Source organism: Penicillium canariense, assembly GCF_028826845.1.
Source record: "Penicillium canariense strain IBT 26290 chromosome Unknown utg000008l_segment0_segment0, whole genome shotgun sequence".
Classification (NCBI taxonomy): Eukaryota; Fungi; Ascomycota; class Eurotiomycetes; order Eurotiales; family Aspergillaceae; genus Penicillium; species Penicillium canariense.
Window position 1 is genome coordinate 173,980 of NW_026622735.1, and position 25,159 is coordinate 199,138.

A 25,159-nucleotide genomic window follows, 5' to 3' on the forward strand; every position below is an offset into this window, starting at 1 on the left:
GAAATCCGCTGCAGAGGGAGGAGGTCCAAGCCACCAAGCCGGGTTCCTGTCCGGAACTCCAGCGAAAGAATGGATAATCGAATCGGGACCCCCGGCGAGTTTGGCCGAGTCACGTGAGGGGGGCCGCACGTGAGGAACGTGTCTCGCGGTCTCGGTTCTCTCCCTTCCTCCATCAGATCGGGTCCGGAGAATTGTGGAGATATGGCCGTGTGGGCGGACACACAAAAGCCAAGTAGTTCCTTGGGGACTATACGGACTTGGAGTCATCTCTGGATCCAATCGCAGCCCCTGGACGACCCATGGTAGCAAAAGCAAAAGTGGGGATATCAGCCTCGGCAGACGCTGGTCTCGAATGGAAGTCGCAATACAGTAGATAACACAAGCAATGGGAAGAAATAGTACGGAGCACTCCGTATTTCTTGCCAATCAGGGTTAGTTCTCCTCGGCCTAGGCCTAGCCTGACGGTAGTCGAAGGCGGCGCGGAAAGGGACAAGGAAAAGGGGAAGATGAGCGGGCGATCTTCCCGTTTGTGCATGAACGATTCCACACTAGCGGCGCATTACGGTATTATAACGATTACTCCTCGGTAGATCTTCGGTCGCCGTTTCAGTTCTTTGGTGATGAGCGACAAGTCTCCATACGAAGAGCGAAGTGGGCTGTGATAGACATGGACACGGCCCGCCCACGCGTATGGGCGGGCCCGCCCTATCCCTAGCCGCCAACGGGTGTCAACGACTTGGCCTTGACAGGACTTGACAAGGTGTCAGTTCTACCATCCTCGACAATCGGGCCGACGGCGTATTACACAGGACGAACTTTAATCTACGACCGGTTGCTTTGTGTGCGGACTAGCGAGGTAATTTAGACTGTTTTGGACGATGGTGACGTCGGACCTGAACTACCTGATCTTGGGGAATGGACTCTACTCCCGCCTCCGACTACCTGGACGGTGAATGCATGCCGTCAGTATTCTACCTTCCAACTAACTCCGAAGATATACCGAACTAACGTGCAGTCTTCCTTGAAACAATAACCATCCGACCAAATGGAATTTGTCGCGGCAGTTGGACGAGACTAGGGAGGTGGACGGGGTGAGAAATTAAAATCCAATGTAATTTCAGGCCAATAAATCCCGTACTTGAAATATTTGCGGCCCCCACCAAGCTTGGCCGCTGAAAATCCTGTGCCCCCGGGTTACACGGTGAAGGAAACTGCAGTGTCTGGCCTTTCCTGATCATGTCTGGATACATGAAGAACTAATGTACGAACTTGACTCTGTCGCTCTGATGTATGACCGCTTTTCAGAGCCCAATTGGCATTGATTACAATTGGATTTGGAGTCCGCAAGTCTCCTTCGCTGGTACAGCATTGGCTAGTACCAGTTTTCAAAACCTTGGTCGAGGCTGAAGGTGCCGTAGCCACCAAAGCAGGTAGGTACTCTGCAGGTCGCAAGCAACATACAGCTTTTACACTGACAGAGACTCGGACGTATTGCAGCCTCCCTCGCCGGAAATACAGTAGTTGTTGGCTCTGTATTTGCCCACAATATGGTTGCAAATGCGCTAGAAAAGTAATTTCCCTTGATATTTCATATGAAGGCGGAAAAACTAACAAGGGCGTAGATCCGATACGCTTGCAGATGAAGAAGTTAGAGAAGTATCAGACCAATATTACACACGGTCCGGATAAAGCTCTTGCCAATTTACTAAGTCCGAGTACTAAGACGACTTAGACCAGTCATCTAAGTTTGTGGCCGACGGCAGTACGAACGTGCAAGGGCTGCTCACAGCTCAAACTAACACGTCCAAAGCGATCGATGCCGTCAAACTGGCCGCACAAATGATATATTTGTCACTTCTGCCCTCAGCTTGGAGCACAAAGAAGGAAAATAATTATCTCTTGCTACTGTCAGTCGAGTTCTTTTCTTTCATTTCATCTGAGTCCTCCATCTCATCTTAAGTTCGTGGGCGCGTTGATTCAGGTCAACACAAGTGCAATTCTACAATTGAGAAGAATTGGAGGGAATGTGGGATTTCTCTCCCCGCTTGTTTGACCACCGTGGTACGAAAGAAAACTATCTACTATAACCAAAAGTAAGTCACGTTTCCTGTAAGTCCTCCTTGTTCGCTTACCATTCAATGTTCTAATATTGAGCAGTGGTAACTCTTGGTTCTTGTTGAGCGCTAACATGGGACTCAGTGACTGTCTATCAGACAACTCCATCTAAAACTCGCAGATTCGTGGGCTTACTCGGCGGCGATGCTTGGACACTACTCCAAAAAAACAGGCATCACTTTGAGTAAGCAGATTGAATTGACAGACCGCAAACTGTGAGAGCTGACGACTTTGAAGATATTATTCTCTCATAATGGGATGGATTCACCCTTAGTGGCTATAAGACTGGATACGTGAGGAGTTAAGAAACTTGGATCGGCGCTGAACAGAAACCGCCCACTAGTACCAGAAGACGGTCTATGATAACAGGACTATCGGCCCAACAGCACTCGACCTACCGCTAAGCGGCGGCATCCGAACTCCTGGCGACTTTATGATCTCTCGACTACCAGCAAAAATTCCCGACTAAGCGCCGTATAGGGTCCTTTCCGATTCGTATTTGTCTACACTATAAATACGTTGCAGCTAATATAGCCGGCAAGAAGCATGCGGAGGGTGCGCCTTGTGGCAACGGGTAACGGGATTTTGATCCGCATGTCCGGGATTCTTAGCCCAACTATCGCCTCCGTAGGGTAAAAGGGTGATAATCCTGCAGCATCGGTTCTCACGGAAGCTGGAGGATTCATAGGAATCCAAGAAGCATCAGTATCTGCCTCCCACTCTGCGACATGAGCATCTTGCGGGTATGATGGGATTTATCTCTGCATAGTTTATGTGTGATAATGCAAACTTAAATGCACAACAAGCTAATTCCTCGAGGGATTCCCATCGAATAGCATCACTTGCTTCCTCAGAAAGGAGGAGAATCGTTCGATGATATTGAGGAATACATTCTTCATCGTACTCTATTGTGGCTGGTATACCCTTCTTTGACCGATGATCAGCGAGCACGAGCTCAGCTGATGACTTTACGGCCCGATCGTTCCTGAACTCGATCGACTACGGTAAGAAATACACCTTTGAACATTTGGCGAATGCTCCTAAGGAGCGCTTTCCATTTAGGGCCCCCACTGTCAACAGAAAGGAAGTGCTACGGCGCTTGATGAGTCCTCAACATGGCAGTAGATTATTTCGAGGTCTATTTGTAAGATGGTCGACAACTCCAGCTCCTTGTCAAGGATTATGATGCCCAACTACTGGCAGATAATTGGGCCCCAGGCTTGTCGCATCAATATGTGAGCATCACTGTCGCTGGGCTTCAAGCCAATGGGAAACGGACAACACAACTCATGAATCACTCCTCATTCGCCGACGTGGACGGATCAGGAGGCGCTCAGGAAGAGGGCTAAGAACCGGGCGATGAATGTCAGAGACTACCACAGCAACATGAGGGAAGAAACGCATGCATCCTGAAATGGAAATCCTGAATACAAAGAAGGCAGTTCCGCCTTGCCTTTGGGCAATGACAATGACGACAATGCCTCACTTGGGAAACAACCAACCCAAGTTGAGGCGCCTGCTTGACTCTCAACCCGAAAAAGACAGTGTTTGGATGTGAAGGATCCAGGGTTTTGGACAAGAATGCACTCTGATAGGGTTACGATCTTCGGCCAACTAGATATCGATTCCTTACAGTCCGGCTGCTCTGCTCCATCTCTAGGGTCATCATCTTTTCTCTCTTGTATCTGCCGAGCCATACATCTATTCACCTACTTAATCTAAGAGCCCGTCTCCGAGACTCTTCCACTTCTTATAAATATTGGGCTCATGTTCATCCGCATAGCTCGTGTTTGTAAATTCGAGGAACTCTTGCGCACAAGAAATATCTCGCTACTCACTGAATTTTTGATTCTGTCTTTTATTAGTAACCGCACTGACCGAAGGCCAGTAGACAACACGATGTCTATGACGAGGAGTACACTCAAGGGTTTTTGTTGATTGTGCGCATCTTAGAAACGGGTGCGCATCGTATAGGGCGGTCTAGTGTGTTCTCCGTACCAAATTCCATTTTGCTAACGCTAGTTCAACAGAACATAGATTTGATAATATACTTCAGCCCTCATGGGAGAGAAGCCGTCAAGAAGTCATGATCAATAAATTTAGTATGGGGCATAAAGTGTAAGATTTACGTTTTTTTCACGATTTCTGCCTTAGTGGCAGCCCCAGTGGACAGTAGATTTGTAGAGGGACTATGTGGATAACAAGCCTACTTTATGCCCAATCTCACGATATTAGAAAGCACTCTGTCGATTTGCAATGTTGCAGCCGTGGTGCTTTTCTCTTCCCGGGACAGTGTGTCTTGATATCACACCATGCTTCGCAATCTCAAGTTCCTCCCCCTTAGCATGTCCCTGTATATGAGAAAGGAACGGTTTGTTTAATAAGTTCTTTTGATATTTGCCCGGGGCTCAAGAAAATATGAAACACCAATAATACAAAAAATTACACTAGAAGACGCACGTAGATTCTCACCAGGCGGCCGCAATGAATGCAGCTGCAGCGCCCCCCAAGGCAACACCAGGATTACCAGTAACCCGAGAAAGGCCGGCGGTGCTAGTATGAGAAGCGACGGTAGTAGATGATGCCTTTGAGGTAGGCGAGGCAGTGTTTGCAGAACTATGCGTATTGCTGGATGTAAGGGCTGAACCGGTGGATTCTGTGGTGGTGGAGGCGGAGGTTGCACTAGCAGGGCCAGCAGTGACTGTCACGGGCAAGTATGTCAATTCGCTTTGGGGTACATCGATTGTCGATGTACCAGGGAAGTTGGCCCCGGTGCCGCTCATAATCTCGGTGCAAACAGCAGTTGTAGTGCCGCCCACAGAACAGACCACGCCACCCCAGCTATCAGTCATTATGAGCTAGAGTCTTCACTAATTTTCACCGGGTAGGGAAAGGGCACGTACAATCCTACTGCAGGCTCGCTCATTGACCATTCAATGGATTTTGAGGCTGAGGTGTACCACATTCCTGGTCCCATTCCACAGTCTGAGCCATCGGTACCGGGTGGGCAATTAATGCTGTAGGTCGTGGTACCAGCGCCCTAGATAGATTGATCAGCCAGGATTTGCAGATCATTGCCAAGAGTACGAACTTCTTTCACGATTGAAGCTGCCAGCGGTTGTGGGTCGGCGCCGGGGATAAATAGCGAGACAACGCTGCTGTTCGCGGTTACCAAGCCCGAAATCGCCAAAACTGTGATGCAGCTCTTCAGTGCCATGATAAGATATGGAGATATTAACTCTGTGTGTACACTCCGTATATTGCGAGGAAAGGAAAATGGGGAATCTTTGGGACCGACAAAAGAAAATTTTTCCCCTTCTTGCTTCCCTCGTGCGGAAAAGATGATCCGGTCGGTGACCCGGCATGGACCCTTCAGGGGCTAGTGGAGACCAACCAACCTAAATATAGAATGGTCCCGAGACCCTGGGAAAATACTAAGCATTTCGTCCTATCTCCTCTGATTACAGCAAGATTTGCACTATTGAAGAAGAAAGCATCATAAGAACTTTCTACGCTGTAATTTTGATTATATAGCTTTTTTCCCAAGCGGGCGAGCCGTTATATATCTTCCACGTCTGTAATTTTCGGCTATCATCAAGGATGGCAAGCAATGATTTAACGACGAAGCAAGATTCCGGCTGTTTTTAGTCGCCGGCACCGAGAAAGGTAAAGAGAGAATAGATTACGTGCAAGTACTAGATAGAAAGTTTCCATATTGAACTTATACTCCACTTCTCTGGAGCAGACATCAATTCAGCCCTAACTTCAATCCCACCATGGCTCGCCTTTCCTTGAAAGCCCCCTTGACATAATCAAGACCATGAAGTGTCGCATGCCTCAATACTAGACAATTGAGGCGCGCTTGAAATATAGGAAACGATTGAGAACAGGTCACTGGGCAATAAGACATGGGACATGTAACCGGGGATAGGAGAAATAGAAGCATGCCTGACGGTGAACCTTTGAGCGTGGCTGCGATATTTGATATAGTGCACTCTCTTCTCTTGTCGCCAAGTGCATACTTATGGGAGAAACTGTCCAGTTGTAGGCACCTGCGGGCTCACAACGAAGAATCAGTCAGGTGAGTACGTCAGGGAAAGTCATTTCTGAGAAGGATTGCGTTCGGCAGCATCAATAATCACTTAGAAACAAAAGCTTGCGTCAAAATTGACTCCGATATGATTCAATATACACGTTGCGCCAAATCTGAGCTAAATCACTCTAGGCAAAAGATGCTTCACAGGCAACATTCTTAGTCTTTCCCTCATTTCTCGGCGCAACCATGTCCTGTATTCTACCGGCATGGCTACAGATGAGATACAGGTATGGGCAGATAAAGTGGACGCCGCCAATTCGCGGCGCCAACCAAGGGATAAGTGGGCCATTGGATGTCAGCTGGAAATTATCATACAAGCAACTGCCCTTGATCTTTCAGCCACTCGTGCCTACAAAAAATCATATTTTCTCAGCTTACGGTCGTAATACATGCAGATCAATTGACGCCTCAGGGTAGGTAGAACATTATACATGTATAGCCCATGGAAGAACCATCCGATCAAAGACCGACTCGATGGCAACTCGCGGATTTGGTGGATGCCCAAAAGATCGCGTTTCAACGAGTGAGGTTTATCACTTGGTGATGCCCAATTTCATTTGCCACAACTGCTCTGGTCCACCGCCGGGGAGAAGAGGTGGGAGGTGATAGGTCTAAGACACAAGACACCGCTCAGAAATCATGCCATAACCCCTTCTTCAACGCCATTCGAGGAAGGGTTGATAACGGAAGTGCGGCGCTTGTCATTCCCACCCTTGATTCGCCTGAAGCCAAATACCTGGCCCACTTCTCTCCAGAAGCCGACAGGGGGGTCAGTAAAGCTGGCCTCGTACGCATCGATAAGCGGTCGCTCCCACACGAGGTCCGCTTCATGAGCCCTGACAAACTTCGTCCGCTTGATAACCTTCCAGATAAGGAAGAGAGGCGGGATCACAATTTGCATCGTATAGTCCGACCAGAAAGTCGATACGTTCCATGGCTTGTACGAAGGATATCCGTACAGGATGGTGACAAGAACCATCCAGATAAACGCGGCATATGCGCAAAATGGCTGTAACCGTCCGAAATACGAGAAGGATCTCCGATCAATGCCCTGTGCCTTGCATGCGCGATGGAAAAAGATATATGTCAGCGAGATCGTGATATAGTTGATCAGGCCTAGTCTGGTGGTTAGCCTTCGTTTTCAAGGTCGGAAACTTGGATTCAAGTGGTAACACCTACCTCCAGCCGTGACGAGGTTTGCAAACCAGGTGATCACGATGGCAGAACTGTTCGAAACCTGCAAGAAAGAGAGAAGCGGGAAGATCATCACGATGATGAAACAGTAGATGGGCACGCCCTTGCGGGTGGTGTACGTGAGGATCCTCGGCGCTCTTCCTTCGAGTGCCAGGCCGTACAGGGTACGAATGGCGCAGTAGGTGTAGGTATTACCGGCGGAAAAGATCGAAGTCAGGAGAAGTCTAGAAAGAAAACGGACCAGGCAGTCAGCTTTTCGGGAATTCCGTAGTTGTGAGGTGATGTTCAGGTGATGTTACTGACGCGTTGACAATGGACGGGAAAACTGCAATTCCCATGTTGCGCATGCCAATCACATACGGCGAGGCTGCAGCAGAGGAGCCACCAGTCTCCCCATTGACCACTTTCGTCAAGGCCGGGTCCCGAGAAGAGCAGACGATGCCCACCGCCAAAGCGCCGCCGATAAAGAAGATTCCAAATCGGGCGTAAACCGTCTTGAAGGCGTTCTTGATATAGATGCGAGGGCGCCTCGCTTCCGCGGCGACCATCGAGATATACTCGGGACCGACCACAGCAAAGCACGCGGACCACAGAGATCCCAAGAATCCTTCAAAGCGGCCCAGCGATCCGGTGTCTAGATATTCCATGAAGGAGCCGGGATTATTCCAGAAGCGGAATCCATAGGCATCATGTTGCGGGTTGCCACCGACCATGGTGATGAAGGTGAAGAAGAACAGGGAGAAGATCAAGATAACCTTGCCGCCGGAGAGCCAAAATTCCGCTTCACCATAGGCTCGGACCGCCAAAATGTTCAAGAATCTAGATCAGAATTTTAGCCTCATTCCAATGCAATACTAGTAACCAGCAGGCGGAGATCGCGGGGGTAAAAAGGCTAACGACGCCAGTTCCACCGGGAGTGGAGGTGCAGTGTGGTGTGGGGCTCTCACGCATAGCACAAAATAATTCCAGCGCAGACACCCGCGACGGGTCCGGGCTCGGTGACCTTTTCACTCCAAAACGAGAGTACCAGAGTAAATGCCGAGATTTCAAATGGAATTAACAAAGCCTCGTAGAAGCTATGGGATGGCATTAGTTCGGTGACTCGTCCGGAAGTATAGCAGTTGGGTGGGTGGTAAGGAGATATCAAATACGGACAAGAAGTTCCAGCCGACCATGAAGCCGAGCGCATCATCCACCCATTTACCAGCCAAGCGGATAAAGCCACCACTGACCGGGAAAGCTGTGGTCATCTCGGCGATGCAGTTATTGATCATGGCCAAAAAGATACTTTGGATGGTAAACGCCAGGAACAAGCTGCCAGGCCCACCATGGTACAGGCCTGATCCAATACTCACAAAGAGCGCCGTCCCGATCGAACCACCAATGGCAATCAGCTGGATCTGCCGGTTCCCCAGATGACGCTGGAGATTGTCGGCATTGTCTGCCATCATGCCCTCCTGGACATCATGGGGACCCTCCGACTTCAGACCCAGAGTGTCCAAGACACCGGTGGTCGTCCCCTTGTCTTTGCTGGTTAAGAAAGCCATCCTGTGGTCCTTTGGTCTTGTTGTCACGTCGAACAGCCTATGGTGTCTACCACACAGATACAAATGGGGCCGGGCGCGGGCGACGAATAGGCAACTAGCAGAGGGGCTTGCACCGAACGAATAAAGGGTCTGTCGTGAATCTGGAGCGGGTTGCTTGTCGCATGGGTTGGTCGGTTAGGGCACGTAGTCCGCGTTGCGGGGTCAGTCAGCACCGGAGAGGATTGGGGTCAGTTGCGACGGTCAAAATCCAAATAGTCGACAAGGTCGCGCGGGTGCGGAGAAGTTGCGTTGCGGCAGGAGAGGAGTGTCGCTATGGAAGATGGGGCTGGTGGGCTGGAAGTCGAAGAAGGAACGAGCTTCGATGTCTAGAGAGTCGAGGGGAGCTATCGTGCCGTGATCCTCACCATGCGGGGAGTTCGTCCGGTAGGACGAGAGGAGATTGGAAGACTTTCAGGTGAAAGGATAAGCAAATTGATCGACAGACCCAGGTAGAGATTAAAAGCGACGAGTGCGGAAGAGATAATCGGCACAAAGGATTAGGAGGAAAGCTCCAAAGATCGAGGAAACCGATCTCTTTGGGCGCGGTATGACAGGGAAGGAAAGAGGTAAAAAATCTCAACGCGCGGTTTGGCCGGGGGAGGGGATGGAGAAAAGCGGCCTGCATCTGGAAAAGCAAGTAGCGAGAAGAGACTCCATGGACTCCGAGACTAAAAACGACACTAAGAAGGGTGGGGGGTGGCTCAGGCGCCGTACGCCATTTCTCGGTCCCACGGTAGCCCGCGCCTCATAACGGCACGGGCGAGCTGTGGATATACGGGAGGAGTGAGGCCCAAAGCGGGTGGTTTGCAAGAACCGTGATGGACTAGGCCGGACGGGGATGAATGGAGGATTGCATGGATTGCATGGATTGCATGGATTGCACGGATTGCACGGATATTGCGCCCGAGATAGGCGAATGCTGCGCCAGTCTAAGCCACGTTTTTCTTGCGATCTTGTCGCTGGCGATTGGCGATACTGGCCTGTCGTGCCAAGAGCGGCGAGGGTTGGCGGCTAGGCCGTCTTCGGACACGAGCGTATCTGCCAGGCCACCAGACGCGTTACATTGTCGCCATTTCTGCGGGAGGGACGCTCAGGACGCCATGTTCGCCTTGGAACGAGCGCCCAGGTGGGACGAACCCGCCTGCGAAGCGTCAGAGGCGTCAGGGGCTGGATGGGGCTGAAAGGGGCCGGCAAATCATACGCCCGCCACCCCCGCTAGTACCCCTAGTCCGGAAGAGTGCCTTGGTCGGTCGCGCCACTGGCCATCCCGCGACTCGCGCCTGGCGACTTTGTTCGAGCAGGGACCAGAGGCGCCGAGAGGGCTGGCGTAGCCCAGGCTGCCCTCTGGACGAAGCAGAGACAGAAGTTCCATGACTCGGGAGTGGATGGTTGAATGGCGGGAGCGCCTGGCCGGGTTGTGCACCGCAACAGGTTGGGAGCGCACGGGCCACCGTCACACGAGGCTGCTGTGTGGGGCAAGCCCAGAGATAACGGCCAAGACGCAATTTCACGCCAACTCCAACAGGGAGATACAGGCCCAATCGACGTACCATGATAAGGGCTGTGAAGCTACGGACCATGACTGGATCAGAATACTCCGTACACGCAGGTGACACAGAAAAAGAAACGAGGCCGGGCCGATAATTGGCCGGGAATCGAACCCCGATCGCGTGCAGTCTCCTGACCGCGTTGTGCTTTGGCAAAAATCGTATATATAGAGGTGTTGGCGTAAGAGACGATCGTAAAATCCATAGACACCTGAAGATACTGAGGTAAAACCATCGGGAATCCTTTAAAAGGGTTCAAGCACATCCTGTACAGGGTCGTCCTCGCCCCTATGGATAGTGCTCCTGGTGCTCGTGCTCGTGCTCATGCTCGTGCTCATGCTCTGAATCTAAGATGGGGACGCTCATCAGCCGTGTCAATAGTCCTGCGCATAAATGTTCACACCAGTACGGTGAATCGCCGTGTGACGCATATCCCGATACCGTGGTAGAACCCGTCTGGATCTGAGACCCCGATAGCAGATGTAGGATGTAGCCTGGGACCGACAAGATTGAGGCTGCTCTGCTGCCGGGCTGTGCGATTTCCCTATTGACGAAAGACGCTCCACGGAGCCTGGTTCATTGGAGGATGGGGCCGTTATGTAGCCAGAGCGCGTACTCGCCTTCATAACCGACAGCTCGTGATACTCTCCACCCTTCACATTCATAGCCTGTTAAAAGTCCTGTCTCGATCCAGATCTATAGTCAAACTTGAACCCAAGAGCGTAGACATGCCGCTGACACCATGTCAGCGGCGTGAGGGGTGGATACGTACCTGCCGAGCTAAAAGAGGATCAGCCCGTATGCTAGCAATCGATGTATGCGGCGCATGCCTACGGCCTCCAGCCCTCGTGAATGTGGAGCTGACCTAATAAGAACTGACTCCCATACAATGCTTTCCCTGACCATATGGAGAGATGGATGGTGACGCGAGGAGCAGTAAACAAAGAGGACGTGAGAGGATACGACAACAAACTCATAATCATGAGATACCAGGCTAACAGCCAAGGCTGCTCTATAATTTGCTGTGAAAGGTGCACTCGTGCTCAGCGTAATCGTAGATCAAGATGTTCGTGCTGCAATCATTCCTATTGAAGGCTAGCTTCATGCTAACGGGGCTCATAGGGGTATTCGCAGGGACGGCGGAGATGTAGAGGTAGATGGTCAGAAAGTTGCGTCTTAATTAAAAGAAAGGCCATGATCTACGAGCACCGCGTAGCTGCTGCGGGATATCCGTTTCATACATTTATAAGAGCTTCAACCCAACATATCTCTATGTACGACCGCATTTAGCATATCATGATCATCACTATCGTCATCATCATCATAATCATCTTCGTCTGCTGTTTCCAGTGCAGTGTGCCTTGTCACGGTAGCATGGCATAATCAATGTAGGGGCTCTGGTCCCAAGCTGTTGCCAATTTTTGTAATCAGTTGAACCTCGGCCAAGCTTAGTCATATCTGTCTTCAGACTGCACGTCTTTATAGTGGATGACAGCAACCAAAAAGAAAAACGAACCAGACCGCTGAATTGATTTGGGCCTAGCCCGTAGTCAAAACGGGGTCAAGAACAGAAGAAGAATTTTTTATTCTGTGGAAATTCTGTGGAAATCGCCCGAAGCACGTAGGATACCACTACCCCACTAGGCCTGGGAATGGCCAGCTAGCGAGAGATTTTACGTGTTGGTGGGGCACACCTAGCCTAGGAATAGTCTAATGCAAGTCCCTCTACAATTTCATCAAAAAAAACCAATCTAGGTCACAACCGAACACCCTCACAAGGTAATATCATGGCTCCCCAATTTGATAATGCATTCTCACCATTGACCAACTTATACTCACTCGCTTCTATCTGGTGCTGATCAGCAAAATATCAGCAGGCCCTTGTTCTGGTCTAGTTCTGCCCCGTTGACATCGCACATCCGCGTTCCGCCAAGAATTCCTCTAGTGCGCGATCCTCTTCCGCCAGATCCAGACGGCTACTCTCGGGAAGGAGACAATAGACCAGAATGCCGAGGATCGCCACCCCACCGGCCAGATAGAACGTCGATTTACTTCCAGCATGATCTTGCAAAGGACTGAAACATTCGGTACCGACCGCTGCGCCAGTTCGACCAAAGGCGGTTGCTATGCCGTAACCCATTCCTCGCATGGCAGTAGGGAAGCACTCGGATGAAATCAGTCCGATGGTCGCCCCGGGACCCATATGGCCGAATGCTTGAAGAAGTCCATAGAGAACCACAAAGGCAGCAACGTGCTGTGACAACGTGGAGTATGTGCCACCAATGATGAAGCCAAGCACCATATACCCTGCAAAGCCCAGAATACCGGTATTGCGTCGCCCAATGGCATTAGTGAGCCAGGCACCAATCATCACACCCGGTACGGGTAGAATGGTGAGAACGACTTGCCAGATGGCCGTTTTGCGGATATCATGATCCTTCACCAGTGACGCAATGATGGTACTAGACATGATGTTGTTTGGGAAATTGATAAAGTCATACAAGAAGAAGGCCAAGGAGGTCGTGAAGATGCGCCACCAGTACCGACGGGCAAGAAGAAGATAAAGTCGCAACGATCGCCGCTGGTTGGTGAAATTGGAATAATGGAATAGCGTCGAATCAGCCATGAACAGGCGGAGAACAATAACGATTACTGGTAAAGCGGTTGCGATACCATAGATGACATGAAAGGCGACCGTGAGATTATTGTCTGTCGCAATCAGACAAACCAAGTAGATGACCTGCAAGATTGGTCCAGCTGAGGTAGCCATCAGCGTTGTGAAGGACACAAAAAGTGGCCCGCGATACGCTCTCATCAACTGCGCGCATGTTAGATATCTCTCGTAAGCAAGTAGCGACAAACGTACTCACCTCATCAGATTCTTCAAGACCGGCAGCCGCGCTCGGCGGGTATTCGCCTCCAACACCGAACCCAGCAATTCCTCGAACCACAACAAAATACCATAGCATGTTCTGGGAGGGGTGGACTTGTAGAGCAAGCGTCGACATCAGTGTACCGATGGCTACCAAAAATGACGTAAAGAGCAAGCTTGACCTTCGGGAGAACATATCCGCGGTATAAGCCATCACAACAACACCCAAAATAGAACCGATGATTAAGGAATTGCTGATCCGAGTTTTCATGTCAGTCGAGTAGCCATCAGCGCCAAGAAGCTGTATGAAGATGATATTGGTCGGGTTGGCGAGGTTGTTTTGGAAACCGTCGCTGAAGTTTGCGATATACTGTGCAGGTCAATCAACTGATTCAGCTTTGGGTACTCCATACTATGCAAAATAATAACATACACAACTAAGAAGAGTGACATTACTCTGCCACTTTGTTGGACGATAAGAATCTCCAGGCCCGTTCTCCACATTTGTTTTAACAATGATTACTGGAGATTTATGGGCGGTACCGTTTAATTCAGAATCATCAACTGTCTCCATAGGTACCGTCATGGTAGAATTGAATTAAGATTGATAGTGTTGGCGGTTGGGAGGAGGTGTGAAAAAAGCTTGGCTCAACAAGGGATCCCCCGCGCCTCAAAACTGCCAGCTTGGAAATTGAACTAAGATTTTGGTAGGTCCACCTTCGTTGATAAGAGATGATTGTGGGTAAAAATTTTACATCACGGCTCCGACCGACCCACTATGCGGGTTAAGGTCATATGTTCCGTGGAGCTGAACACCGGGCAATTCATTGGCTGGAACAGTAAGTAGGACATAATATTAGCATATTTGCCTTGGATGAACCGGTACCGTCCAAATATTTGATCTTCCTTGTCATTCTGAATTGCCCTCAGTGAGACAGCAGAAACTCTACCCATCAATCCATCGCTTCACTCTGCTTATTCACCCTACTTTATAAGACAGCTGGTGGCAAGTGCGTGGCGCTGAGGCTCACATTCTCCGCTTATTACAGCGAGATCTTCCCTTTCAGAGTATCCACGATCAATTCTTCGTTTGAGTCGCCCACCACATCTGCCTCAAAAAGCACTTGCCTGCGAGCATAAGCGAACGTCATGAAGACCAAAAACCCCCAGATTAATACCCCACAACAATAGACTGGCAAGTCTACTATATAACAAGCCGGACATCAGATTATCCAGGCTTGATGATCCTGTCTATAAACGGAATGGTGGAAAAGGGGCCAGGCCATCCAGACTGTACCTTGGGTTTCATTCCGAAAGCTTGTGCAAACAATTTACAGGGTTGGTTATCACATAGTGACTTAGATTATTCAATCTACCGCACACCAGTCCCCACCAGGCAGAGCTAGGGTTCAACGTAGGTTTGTTTCACACTCGTTCCGAGTTCACTCATCCAAGTACCGAAGTTAATTGCTAACATGGGTAAAATTTCATCCTGGACATGTCTATTTTCCGCATCTTTTTGGCCTTCTCTCCTTGCGTCGCTCATAGGTGAAATTGGCGCGAGTTCTCGACCGAGATCCCCATTCTCTGCCACATGGCCTCCACGTTCATGTCCTCTTGACCACTGCATAGTTTATTAAACCTCTTTCAAGTATATTCCACGGGTCCTGTGGAGGGAGCACTTACTCGTTTTTCTCATTAACCCAAGGTTCTGTTTGGCCCTCTGCAGTATTTGGGTTGCGGAAGACCATATTGTATTTCTTCAGTCACGTTAGCGTTCGTACAGCTTGAGACCTGGCAGAAGGCATTCATTTCAACTCACCATGCCTAAAGTAATGTGGATGGCTCCGGGTCCCTTGACAAAAGTCTCCTCCGGATTACGTCCTTCGATCAATGCCCGGATGTTCTTGGCGACCACTGCCGCTTGGGCTGCGCCAGGTCGTGCAGCCTTTTGCGCTCCTGTATCGGCAATATCTCCCACAGCGAACAGATTTGAATACTTGTCATCAAGGAACTGCATCGTTGGTCGAACTCGGATGAATCCATTATCTGGATTAACCACAGGTTGGCCTTCAGGCGTAGAGGGTTTTAGATTCGCAACCAGTTGGTTGTTGGGGGTTTGCCCCGTCGCCAAAATCACGAACTGGGTAGATTCCGTGGTACCATTGGTTAGCTGCACATTAAAAGTACTTCCGTCGCTCGGAAACCCTCCAGGGGGAATCCTAACGCGAGATCCGGTGACGAGTCGGACTCCCAAGTCGTCGAAGCGCTGTTTGACGATTTCATGAAGCCGAGGATGGAAGCTTGGCATCACACGAGGCCGCGACTGGACGACCGTCACCTCTTTGTCCGGATAGTACTCTTTGAGATCAGTTGCCATCTGCACACCGACGGCACCACCTCCAACGATGAGAATCGATCTTGATCGCTTAATATCCCCTTGATGCTTCTGCAAGTACTCGACAGATGATGGCTTATCGTCGTGTTCCATGGCAGCGGGCTTTGAAAGCCGAGTTCCAGTCGCGACCACCACATAATCAAATGGAATACTTTTCGAGCCCTGCCACTCACGATCGAGCTCTACATGCTGAGGCTGGATGGACAAGACCCTCGCTTGGACCACTCCATGGGCAGCCGGGTTTGTTGCAGCGGAGAATAGTCCGCTATATGGAATGAACGCTTTATGTTCTTGCCCAGGAACGATAGCAAAGCGGGGCTATTGAATTTCATCAGTGAGAGCAGTTCCAATGTCATAAGGAAGCTGAACGGCCCACTCACAAAAGTGAACAGATGGTGGAAATGACTGTGGGGTTCCGTCAGGAGGACCTGTTCAAGTAGTCAGCACTATGCTACAAAGAAATCACAGACGAGGTATGTGAAAAGCTTACTCGATGAGTCGGGGGAATAATTTTTGCAAGTTCCTGCGCTGTCGACTACGCGGAGAGTTAGTTAGCTAGCCACATTTGCAGTGGTGCATGGACACACTCACCCGCCCCACGAAGGAGCCTCCGATCACGATGATGTTTCGAAGCGAAGGACCTGCCATTTTGACTTGACTCGGCTGGATTCAAACTGAAAGTTCCCCAACCCAGATCAGTTCGCGGGGACCGATCGCCCTTAAAAACCAAAGTGTCGGGCGGTTTTAGTTCGGCGGTTAGGCTTATCTGATTAACGCCGACAAGCGTTGCCGTATACAGGTAAATGCCGAGCCCCGGAGAAGTTCTCACCCGCTGCGGTCGTTGCAGCGAGCCGATGGCGCCACCTTAGCTTTCCCCCTTCAACTACGCTGGTTTCACAGGTGGCGTTCCTCAACATCCGACTCTGTTTGCCGCGGTTCTGAAACGTGCATGGAGTTCGAAATCCGCAGTGGCAACCCAGTCAATCATCTGCCTGTTCAGAACACTCCTTGGCCCGACCGGGCCACTAAAGGATGATTTACCCCGGATAATTAAAAGGCCAGGGGTCACTGAATCTCCACGAAAGAGAAATGATAGACAGTAAACCCGATAGGTTTGTCCTCCTTAAAGTTGTGCTCCAAGTAATTCTGGGTCGGATCTCGGCATATGGTGGGGAATTGGTCCCTTGCTTTGTAAGTTGACCTGATCGCGTGTCTCAATGCCCGTTCTTCCGCGCCAGTGGGGAAGACAAAATAAGTCTGCCTGCAAAGTAGGTACGCGGCTGTCTCCGATGACGATACAAATTGAAAGGGAGAATGAATATGGGTATAACATAAATATGAACCATCATGTCGGGAAGCCTTCTGTACGAAATTCTGTTATTTGCTGTATTTCTCTTTCTTTAGGGAGAAAAAAACAAAAACCAAGATGAATTCCTCTTTTCTCACAAAAAATCACGACTGTGGACCTGTTTGGGCACCCTTATGGTTGGTGCTCTTTACATTGATTCGAGTTGCGAACACCAGTTGTGCTATTGCAAATCTAACCACGCATAGCTTCACATATATATTCCATTTCATATGCTGTCACCTTCATGACGTCACCTAATGTGTCCGTGATACCTGCGTATAGCACGTATTTTGTACTTTGTACTAGCCAGGCAGTAGTCGGTTGAACAGAAATAATGCTAGGAAAATTTTGTCAAGAAGAAAGCCATATGAATGGAATGAGGGCGAAGTTGCCTGTGTTCGTGGCAATTTCTCGGCCTGGAAGTGTTTCCCCGCCGGGGGCATATAGCCGAAGAAACCGAAATAACACACCAACGGTCTCTCAGCAAGCCTGTATAACCGAGCAAAGCTGGCACAGCAAGCCTGTTTCTCTGCTATCTTTTAATGCATTAACCTAGTTATTTGGGAGGCAGCCTATCTGATCTGAGATAATGGCGACCTTAACCCCCGATCGGCCGCGTATGCGCGCGAAGAAGGCATGCTTGTCCTGCAACGCGCGCCGTGTGCGCTGCAATGTTCTGGAGATGCAACCGTGCCGTAATTGCGTGGCATGGAACCTGCCCTGCGAATTAGGAGTGTCACGACGCGGAAAGTAAGCATTACCGAAGGCTTCTTCTCGATTATATGCTGACCCTCATCGGCAGATATCCGCGTCGGAAGAGAAAGGTCGCTTCCGAGACCCTTGAGCCGACTGGCATACCGGTCACGGCATCGGAGGCCCGCCTTCTGCAGCAAGAGCCACTGCAAGACCGATGCCCTCACTACGCCCCATCGGCCCGCCCCCAAGGCCCGAAGATACCATCCATAAAACCGTATTCTTCGGGGAGTCGAGCCCTCTGACCTGCGTCGTTGACGAGGGCCGACGATCACCAGACAAAGGATACGCATGCGGTATCCAAAAAGCGCGACTGCATTACTCCATCTCTGATCTCCACACATCATCAGAGACTAGCGAAGAGACTTTGGGACAGCGCCGAAAGTTTCTGCACGACCGTCTTATTCGCGAGAGCGCCTTGGTTTTCCCGTTGCCCGCCATCTGCGATGTGCTCCTTCAAGCATACTTTGAATGGTTCCACCCCCTTTTCCCTATTCTGGATCGCTCCCAGGTTCAAAATGATTATCAATCCCGCACCATATCTCCATTACTTCTGCAGGCGATGCTGTTCATTGGGGTGAGCTTGTGTTCAGACCGTGCCCTGAACACCACGGGATTTAACAATCGGTATAAGGCCAAAGGGCTTTTCTACTGGCGTGCAAAGGAGATATATGATGTTGGATGGGAAACCGACACGATGATCAAGTTACAGTCTATATTTCTGTTGAGCTTTTGGCGGGGAGGGCCGACAGAAGAGCGTGACGTTAGATACTGGCTCGGCACGGCCACTGATTTGGCCCAAAAGAAGGGGATGCATGTAATGTAGGGGATCTTTCTTTTTCCTAACATTCTATTCCATCGGTCTAAGTGCTAACAATCTAGGTCAAAATTAACATTTTTGGGTACTCGTGACCAGAAAATCTGGAAAAGGATCTGGTGGGCTTTATATGTGAGTACTCTTGCTTGTTTCCCCACTTTTCACACATATCCGAGCTCACACATCAGTAGGTTCGTGACCAGCAAACATCCGCAGCACTGGGGTTACCGTCTCGAATCCGGGACGAGGATTGCGAAGTGGTCGAACTTGAAGAGTCAGACTTCGAGGACCTCGATTCTGCCACCCCTTCTGACATATTCCCAAAGCCACCTGCAGCACACGTCTCCTACGTGATTAGAATGGCCCAACTAGCCCGATTATGTAAGAAGCATTGGTGCCCTGAGCTTGTGAACGGGGGCCAACTAACGAACTATCTACAGTACGTGAGGTCATTTCTAGCCAGTATCTACCAGGAAAGTCAAAGTTGGACAATCCATCACGTCCAGTGCTCCATCAGCGTCTTTTGGATTGGGAGTCAACCCTACCGCCGGAGATGCAGTTTCAGTCAAACATGACTCGAGACGTGTTGTTTCTCGTTGGCATGCTCCATATGACATATGCGTACGTCCGGTCCTTGTTTTAGTTATTATCAATTTTGACGGCCTTTATCACTGACTATCCTTTAGCAATCTTTATGTCTTGCTATATCGGCCAATGTTTTTGCAACCGGCAAGTGAATCAATCAGCTCGGAAGGAAATATAGCTCTGGATGCAGCTACTAAAAGTACGCGTATTCTGGAGGATATGCTGTCACAGAACCTGGTGCAACATGGATCCGTCCACTTGTGAGTTCGAAACTCGATTTATGGTGTGACAATCTCATCTAATAGCAAAGTAGAATTACCCACACCTTTTCGGCCTTGTGCATACACACTATTCATTTTGGACGCGTAGCCAGCACCGCTAAAAAGCTGGCAGAACACCGGGCGAAGCTTTGTCTGCTTGGCCTGAAGGAGCTTCAAAAGTCATGGGACTTGGAGAATTGGGTGCTTGATCTATTCTTCCACTGTTTAGATGATCGCACCGCTAGAAATCTCCGGTTGGCTGACAGTGGAATGTCAAAGTCCACACTTCCCGGCCAGTTTGCAAAGGGACCACCGATTCCTGACTCGTTGGCTCTGAATACCCCTTGCAGCGCTGCAAGTCGGCCCCCATCACGGAATTCCACAGACAGCATTTTGCCCACTGTGCAACCCAGCGGCTCCTTGAACCCAACTGAAGGTGCAACCGTCAACATGGATTGGTATGAGCTATTTAATGTGGAAGGAGAAGATATTCTAGGACTTGCGGGCTCCTTGACAAACCCTGACTATCTGAACCCTCAGAACTTAGAATTTTTGTATCGATTTCTCTAGTTTCGTGAATTCGAGACTAAATTTATACAAGGCGACCAAACACGAAAGTCCGCTTCACTATTCATGCAAGGTATATATCTGGCAAAAACCTTGTATGCAAATGGTATTCAAAAATGATACTCTAATCGTTCTTTTCCGTCAGTCCCAGCTCCGCCAAGATGGCTTTGTTGTGTTCCCCAACTTCTGGGACTGATCCCATCTGAGCTTCGTACCCGCCTTGGTCTGCTGACTTTGTTGACCCTGGAGGAAGGAGAGCTTGCACAGCCCCGGTGGGAGTTTGAATATCAACCCACCGGTCGCGAGCTTCAAGCTGTGCATGTTTCCAAACTCCATGCATATCGTTAAGATTCGCGTTGGCAATCGAGGCCACCTCGAGCCGTGCAATCGTCTCTGCAGCCGTCAGTCGCGAGAAGGTATCATCAATAACAGCTTTCAGCTCGTCTCGATTTTTGGATCGGAATGTGTTGTTTGAGAACCGAGAATCCGAGGTCAAGTCCGGTTGACAGAGGACATGAGAGCAGAATTTGGCCCATTCCCTCTCGTTTTGAATCCCTAACATGATCTGGCCGTCGCTAGCTTCAAAAGGGCCATATGGATAGATAGCAGCATGTGAGGCTCCCGCTGGCACCGGACCAGCAGCACCGTCGAAGGCATAGTACATCGGAAAACTCATCCATTCGACCATGCTCTCCAGCATCGAGATGTCAATACGGCAGCCCTGGCCGTCCTTCCCACGCTGCAATAGCGCAGAAAGAATATTGGTATATGCGTACATACCAGCAGCAATATCAGCAATAGAAATGCCCACCTTCACTGGCTCCGTCCCGGTGCCCGTAACGGATAGCATTCCAGCTTCGCTTTGGATGAGAAGATCGTATGCTTTCTTGTCGCGATACGGCCCGTCTTGCCCATACCCAGAAATATCACAGACGATCAAAGATGGGTGCTTCTCCTTCAGCACGTCGTGTGATAGACCCAATCGTGCACTGGCTCCCGGAGCCAAGTTTTGGACGAGCACGTCCGCTTGCCCCAGAAGCCTCATCAAGACTGCATGATCGTTTCTATCTTTCAGGTCCAGTGCCAAGCTCTCCTTTGATCGGTTCGTCCAGACAAAATGCGAGGACATTCCATTGACACGATCATCATATTGACGAGCAAAGTCTCCGACGCATGGTCGCTCGACTTTGATAACGCGGGCTCCAAGATCGGCTAGTTGCCGAGTACAGAAGGGGGCGGCGATAGCTTGCTCCAGACTAACAACAGTGATACCGGCAAGCGGAGGAGAACGATGGCCATTGGAAGTTACGCTGGAATAGCATCGAGTAGACAGATGTGTTGGAGCGCGGAATGTGCTCGCCTGGCCCAATGCACGGACCGGACGGAGTGCAAATCTCATAGTGCACTAAAGAGGGCCGATGCGAGATGGCAAGCAGGAGTATGCAGAGAAGACTATATGCAGATGTAAATGGCTGTTCAACACGCCCTATTTGTCCCTCCAGCCTCCCCAGGCGAATAATCCCATTTTGGCGCCCTTTCCGCCTCGCCGAACAACAGCGGGGAAGTCGGCAAGTCGGCTATATGCTTCTGAGTGGGGACCTCGGACGAAGGCGCATAGCCCATATATTAATTGACCGTCTAGACAGACCAAACAGGCACAGCACATCCATTATAGAGATGTCTCGGCCTCAGTGGCAACGTTTACTTGGGTCGCGATGGGCGTCATCTCTCAGAATATCCGCGGGCGCTTCGTGTCGTCTGCCCGTGGCACGCGCCACTTTTTCAACCTCTGCACGACGCGAGCTCATGGAAATGACAGGTTTTACGGAGGAGCAACTCATAGTTAGAGAGTCGATCTCGCACATTTGCTCGAAATTCCCCAACACGTACTGGCAAGAGCGTGATCAGCAGGAGAAAGACCCCAAGGAATTTCATGCAGCCTTGGCGAAGGACGGATGGCTTGGTATTGCCCTTCCTGAATCTCTTGGAGGCGCTGGACTAGGTAGGTGAATGGGTCAACCCCGAGAAAGATGAGGTACACTAATGGTCGTGATAGGAATCTCTGAGGCAACCATGATGATGCAGACCATCACACAATCCGGCGCCGGGATGGCTGGAGCCCAGGCCATCCATGCCAACGTCTATGCCACACAACCACTGGCTAAGTTCGGCACGAAGGAACAGCTGGAGACCACCATTCCAAATATCATCAATGGCACCTGGCGAACATGCTTTGGTGTGACCGAACCGAATACGGGACTTGAAACCCTCAAACTCAAGACTCTTGCCACCAAAACGGAAGATGGCTACTCCGTCTCAGGTCAGAAGATCTGGATCACCTGCGCGCAGGTGGCATCAAAGATGATCTTACTGGCCCGTACAACGCCACTAGAGGAAGTCCACAAAACGAGCGAGGGGCTATCTATTTTCTGCATCGATCTTGACCGCGAGCAGCCTGGGTTGGAGATGCGCAAGATCAAGAAAATGGGTGGTCGGGCGGTGGACGCAAATGAAGTCTTCTTCGACAACTATAAAATCCCCGCCAATACGTTGATTGGCAAGGAGAACCAGGGGTTCAAAATCATTCTGCATGGCATGAATGCCGAGCGCTGTCTTCTGGCAGGTGAAGCCTTGGGTCTTGGGTATGCTGCGCTGGAGAAAGCAGCGCAGTATGCCAAAGAGCGAGTGGTATTCGGCCGTCCGATTGGACAGAATCAAGGAGTTTCACACCCATTGGCCGACGCCTATATGAAACTTGAGGCCGCAAAACACGCAACATACCATGCGGCTCGACTTTATGATACTAGTGATGGGTCAGTGCCGTTCCATGCAATTGGCGTGGCCTGTAACAGTGCCAAGTACCTCGCTGCCGAGGCTGCCTTTACCGCTTGTGAGCGAGCTGTTCTGGCCCACGGAGGCATGGGGTATGCCATGGAATTTGACGTAGAACGTTACTTGCGTGAATGTCTCGTCCCTCGCATTGCCCCGGTAAGCCGTGAGATGATCTTGAACTACGTCAGTGAGAAGGTCCTTGACTTGCCTCGCAGCTACTAGTTAGGAAGCGGGTGCATGTGTTGCGAGGCGACCGTTGTGGGAAAGGCCGGCATGTATAATAGCAACGAAGGTTCCAGTATCTTCAACGAGCGATAGAGTTATGAGAGGCTCGAAATAATTATTCTGCCATCCCTACTCCGTACTGTTCCCACTTCCCACTCTTGACGAGAACAAATGTTAATTGTGCAGCACCTGCTGGATTGGCCGAGCGGAGTTGGACTCCGCGCCAATTTGTCACTAGCGTGCTCACGGACCTGCCTAGCGGCGGTCACGAGTGGACAGTCCTCGTGTTCTCATCTTCACTCCGTATTTAACCTTAGCCACTAGGGAATGCCAGGTCTCAAACCCCGGTATTCAGGGACTAAGAGTGGATGGTGGGCGTTCCACGTAGCAAAGGCTGTCTAGCCTGCCTGCGACGGCGAGTCAAGGTATCAAACCCACACTTACAGGCCATCATCGCACGTTCTAATTGGCTGTTGCCGGCAGTGCGATGAAGCACAACCAGGATGTCAATCCTGTCAACAGCGAGGACTGCAGTGTCCTGGATATGCCAGAGAAAGAAAGTTTTATCATCAATTTGGCGCGCCTGGACGGGCTTCGGACACTGCAAGCCCACCCAACCCTTATGCGGGGCCCATCAGGGCCGCACATCAACGTTATCAAACGCGAGCGTTGCTTCCCAAAGCACCCCTCGATGAAACGGTTGCTCCCGCCTTAGTTGCCCAGGCTTTTGACCAGCAGTACCGCGAAGGATTCTGTGCCTTTTTGGAAGCCAGGTTCTCAGGTCAATTCTACGGGTATAGCGCCCGCGTCGGAGTGAATTGGTTCCATGTGGCCCGCTATCAACAAGACGAGAATAACAAAGCACTTATCTGTGCCATACGCAGCCTGGGTATGATGCAGCTGGGTCAGGACCATGGCGATCACCGGCTGGTGATGGCCAGCCGCGAGCTGTACGTACACGCACTTCAGCAGATCATGGGCGCCCTGAATCGGCCATCTCTGGCCGTGGCAGATGAAACCCTCGCTACAGCCATTTTGCTTGGCGCGTATGAGATGGTGAACGCTACGGGCCAGCAGGCGTGGATGCTGCATTCGCGCGGAGTCGCGTGTCTGCTCGTACTACGAGGAGCCCAGGCTCATGCCACAGGGTTAGGTCGGACCTTGATGCTATCGTTTCGCGGGTTCATAGTCTTCGATGCTCTCATGAAGGGCGAAAGGTGTTTTTTGGAGGCACAGGAATGGCGAGAGATCATCCCCGAGGGCGTCCAAGAGGAAGAACGGCGGGGTCAGGCCAGCCGCCTGGGAGAACTGATCGAATATGCGTTCCATGAGATTGCCCACTGTCCAGGATTTCTCGCAGAAACAAGGGCGATGGTCGCAAGCACTCACGCAAGCAAGACAGACCGAGCCCATTTGACTCGTCGTATCATGGACTGCCGACAGAAACTGAGTGAAATCCAGCTCACTATACTGACCCATCTGAATTCGGACAACAGAGGCGAGTTTATTGGAATGATCACGGCTGCCGCCGCCAACACCCTGGGAGGGTTTTCACTTGAAGGAATCGGCTCCGGGATCTCATTCTTGCAGCAGTTGTTGACAGTTCTGACATCCAATGCTTCTCGTCGTCATGCTTCTCGTCAACGACCGTGGGCCACTGTAGCGCCGTATCCCTTTCAAGTGAACGTGCCCGCTTTCATCAACGCCCAGGCTGTTGCAAAGGCAATTGCCGACGGCAAACACACGCACCAACCTCCCGGCCCGCAGACCATACAGCGGCCCGATACCTGGTTTGACCGCGTTTCCATGTCGATGGGCATGGTTGAAGAGATGCCGCCCACCTGAGATCTGTGGAACCCCATGGAAACCCAGTCTGATAGTCACCACGAGGGGGCAGGCCCCCGCAAGTGGCCAGCCAAGTCGGGGATGGGGAACGGGGCGCGGCGCGGGGGTGCATCATCTTT

General features: G+C 50.7%; 8 protein-coding genes across 8 annotated transcripts; 3 read left to right on the plus strand and 5 right to left on the minus strand.

Annotated features, from left to right (window-relative positions):
- Positions 1-4,589: 4,589 nt before the first annotated feature.
- Positions 4,590-5,332, minus strand: N7482_010086 (putative GPI anchored protein; the record flags this gene model as incomplete). Its single annotated transcript, XM_056692210.1, has 3 exons — positions 4,590-4,973; positions 5,015-5,155; positions 5,207-5,332. Coding segments are annotated over 3 exons (651 nt in total), but the record flags the coding sequence as incomplete, so codon positions are not given.
- Positions 5,333-6,848: 1,516 nt separating this feature from the next.
- N7482_010087 (General amino acid permease AGP2) lies at positions 6,849-9,115 on the minus strand (the record flags this gene model as incomplete). Its single annotated transcript, XM_056692211.1, has 6 exons — positions 6,849-7,327; positions 7,391-7,629; positions 7,709-8,224; positions 8,353-8,481; positions 8,561-8,989; positions 9,066-9,115. 6 exons carry the CDS (start codon positions 9,113-9,115, stop codon positions 6,849-6,851), a joined length of 1,842 nt encoding a protein of 613 aa, XP_056538168.1.
- Positions 9,116-12,429: 3,314 nt separating this feature from the next.
- Positions 12,430-13,996, minus strand: N7482_010088 (uncharacterized protein; the record flags this gene model as incomplete). The annotated part of the gene is made up of 3 exons (XM_056692212.1): positions 12,430-13,356; positions 13,409-13,780; positions 13,844-13,996. 3 exons carry the CDS (start codon positions 13,994-13,996, stop codon positions 12,430-12,432), a joined length of 1,452 nt encoding a protein of 483 aa, XP_056538169.1.
- Positions 13,997-14,952: 956 nt separating this feature from the next.
- On the minus strand, positions 14,953-16,456 carry N7482_010089 (NAD(P)/FAD-dependent oxidoreductase; the record flags this gene model as incomplete). The annotated part of the gene is made up of 6 exons (XM_056692213.1): positions 14,953-15,034; positions 15,097-15,170; positions 15,233-16,126; positions 16,189-16,236; positions 16,299-16,343; positions 16,400-16,456. The coding sequence occupies 6 exons, from the start codon at positions 16,454-16,456 to the stop codon at positions 14,953-14,955; spliced, it is 1,200 nt and encodes a 399-aa protein (XP_056538170.1).
- Positions 16,457-18,066: 1,610 nt separating this feature from the next.
- On the plus strand, positions 18,067-20,141 carry N7482_010090 (fungal specific transcription factor domain-containing protein; the record flags this gene model as incomplete). Its single annotated transcript, XM_056692214.1, has 6 exons — positions 18,067-18,731; positions 18,792-18,858; positions 18,918-19,107; positions 19,167-19,347; positions 19,413-19,571; positions 19,625-20,141. The coding sequence occupies 6 exons, from the start codon at positions 18,067-18,069 to the stop codon at positions 20,139-20,141; spliced, it is 1,779 nt and encodes a 592-aa protein (XP_056538171.1).
- Positions 20,142-20,262: 121 nt separating this feature from the next.
- Positions 20,263-21,537, minus strand: N7482_010091 (CaiB/BaiF CoA transferase family protein; the record flags this gene model as incomplete). The annotated part of the gene is made up of 1 exon (XM_056692215.1): positions 20,263-21,537. One exon carries the CDS (start codon positions 21,535-21,537, stop codon positions 20,263-20,265), a length of 1,275 nt encoding a protein of 424 aa, XP_056538172.1.
- A 674-nt stretch (positions 21,538-22,211) lies between these two features.
- N7482_010092 (acyl-CoA dehydrogenase family protein) lies at positions 22,212-23,192 on the plus strand (the record flags this gene model as incomplete). The annotated part of the gene is made up of 1 exon (XM_056692216.1): positions 22,212-23,192. The coding sequence occupies one exon, from the start codon at positions 22,212-22,214 to the stop codon at positions 23,190-23,192; it is 981 nt and encodes a 326-aa protein (XP_056538173.1).
- An 894-nt stretch (positions 23,193-24,086) lies between these two features.
- N7482_010093 (uncharacterized protein) lies at positions 24,087-25,040 on the plus strand (the record flags this gene model as incomplete). The annotated part of the gene is made up of 1 exon (XM_056692217.1): positions 24,087-25,040. One exon carries the CDS (start codon positions 24,087-24,089, stop codon positions 25,038-25,040), a length of 954 nt encoding a protein of 317 aa, XP_056538174.1.
- Positions 25,041-25,159: the final 119 nt, after the last annotated feature.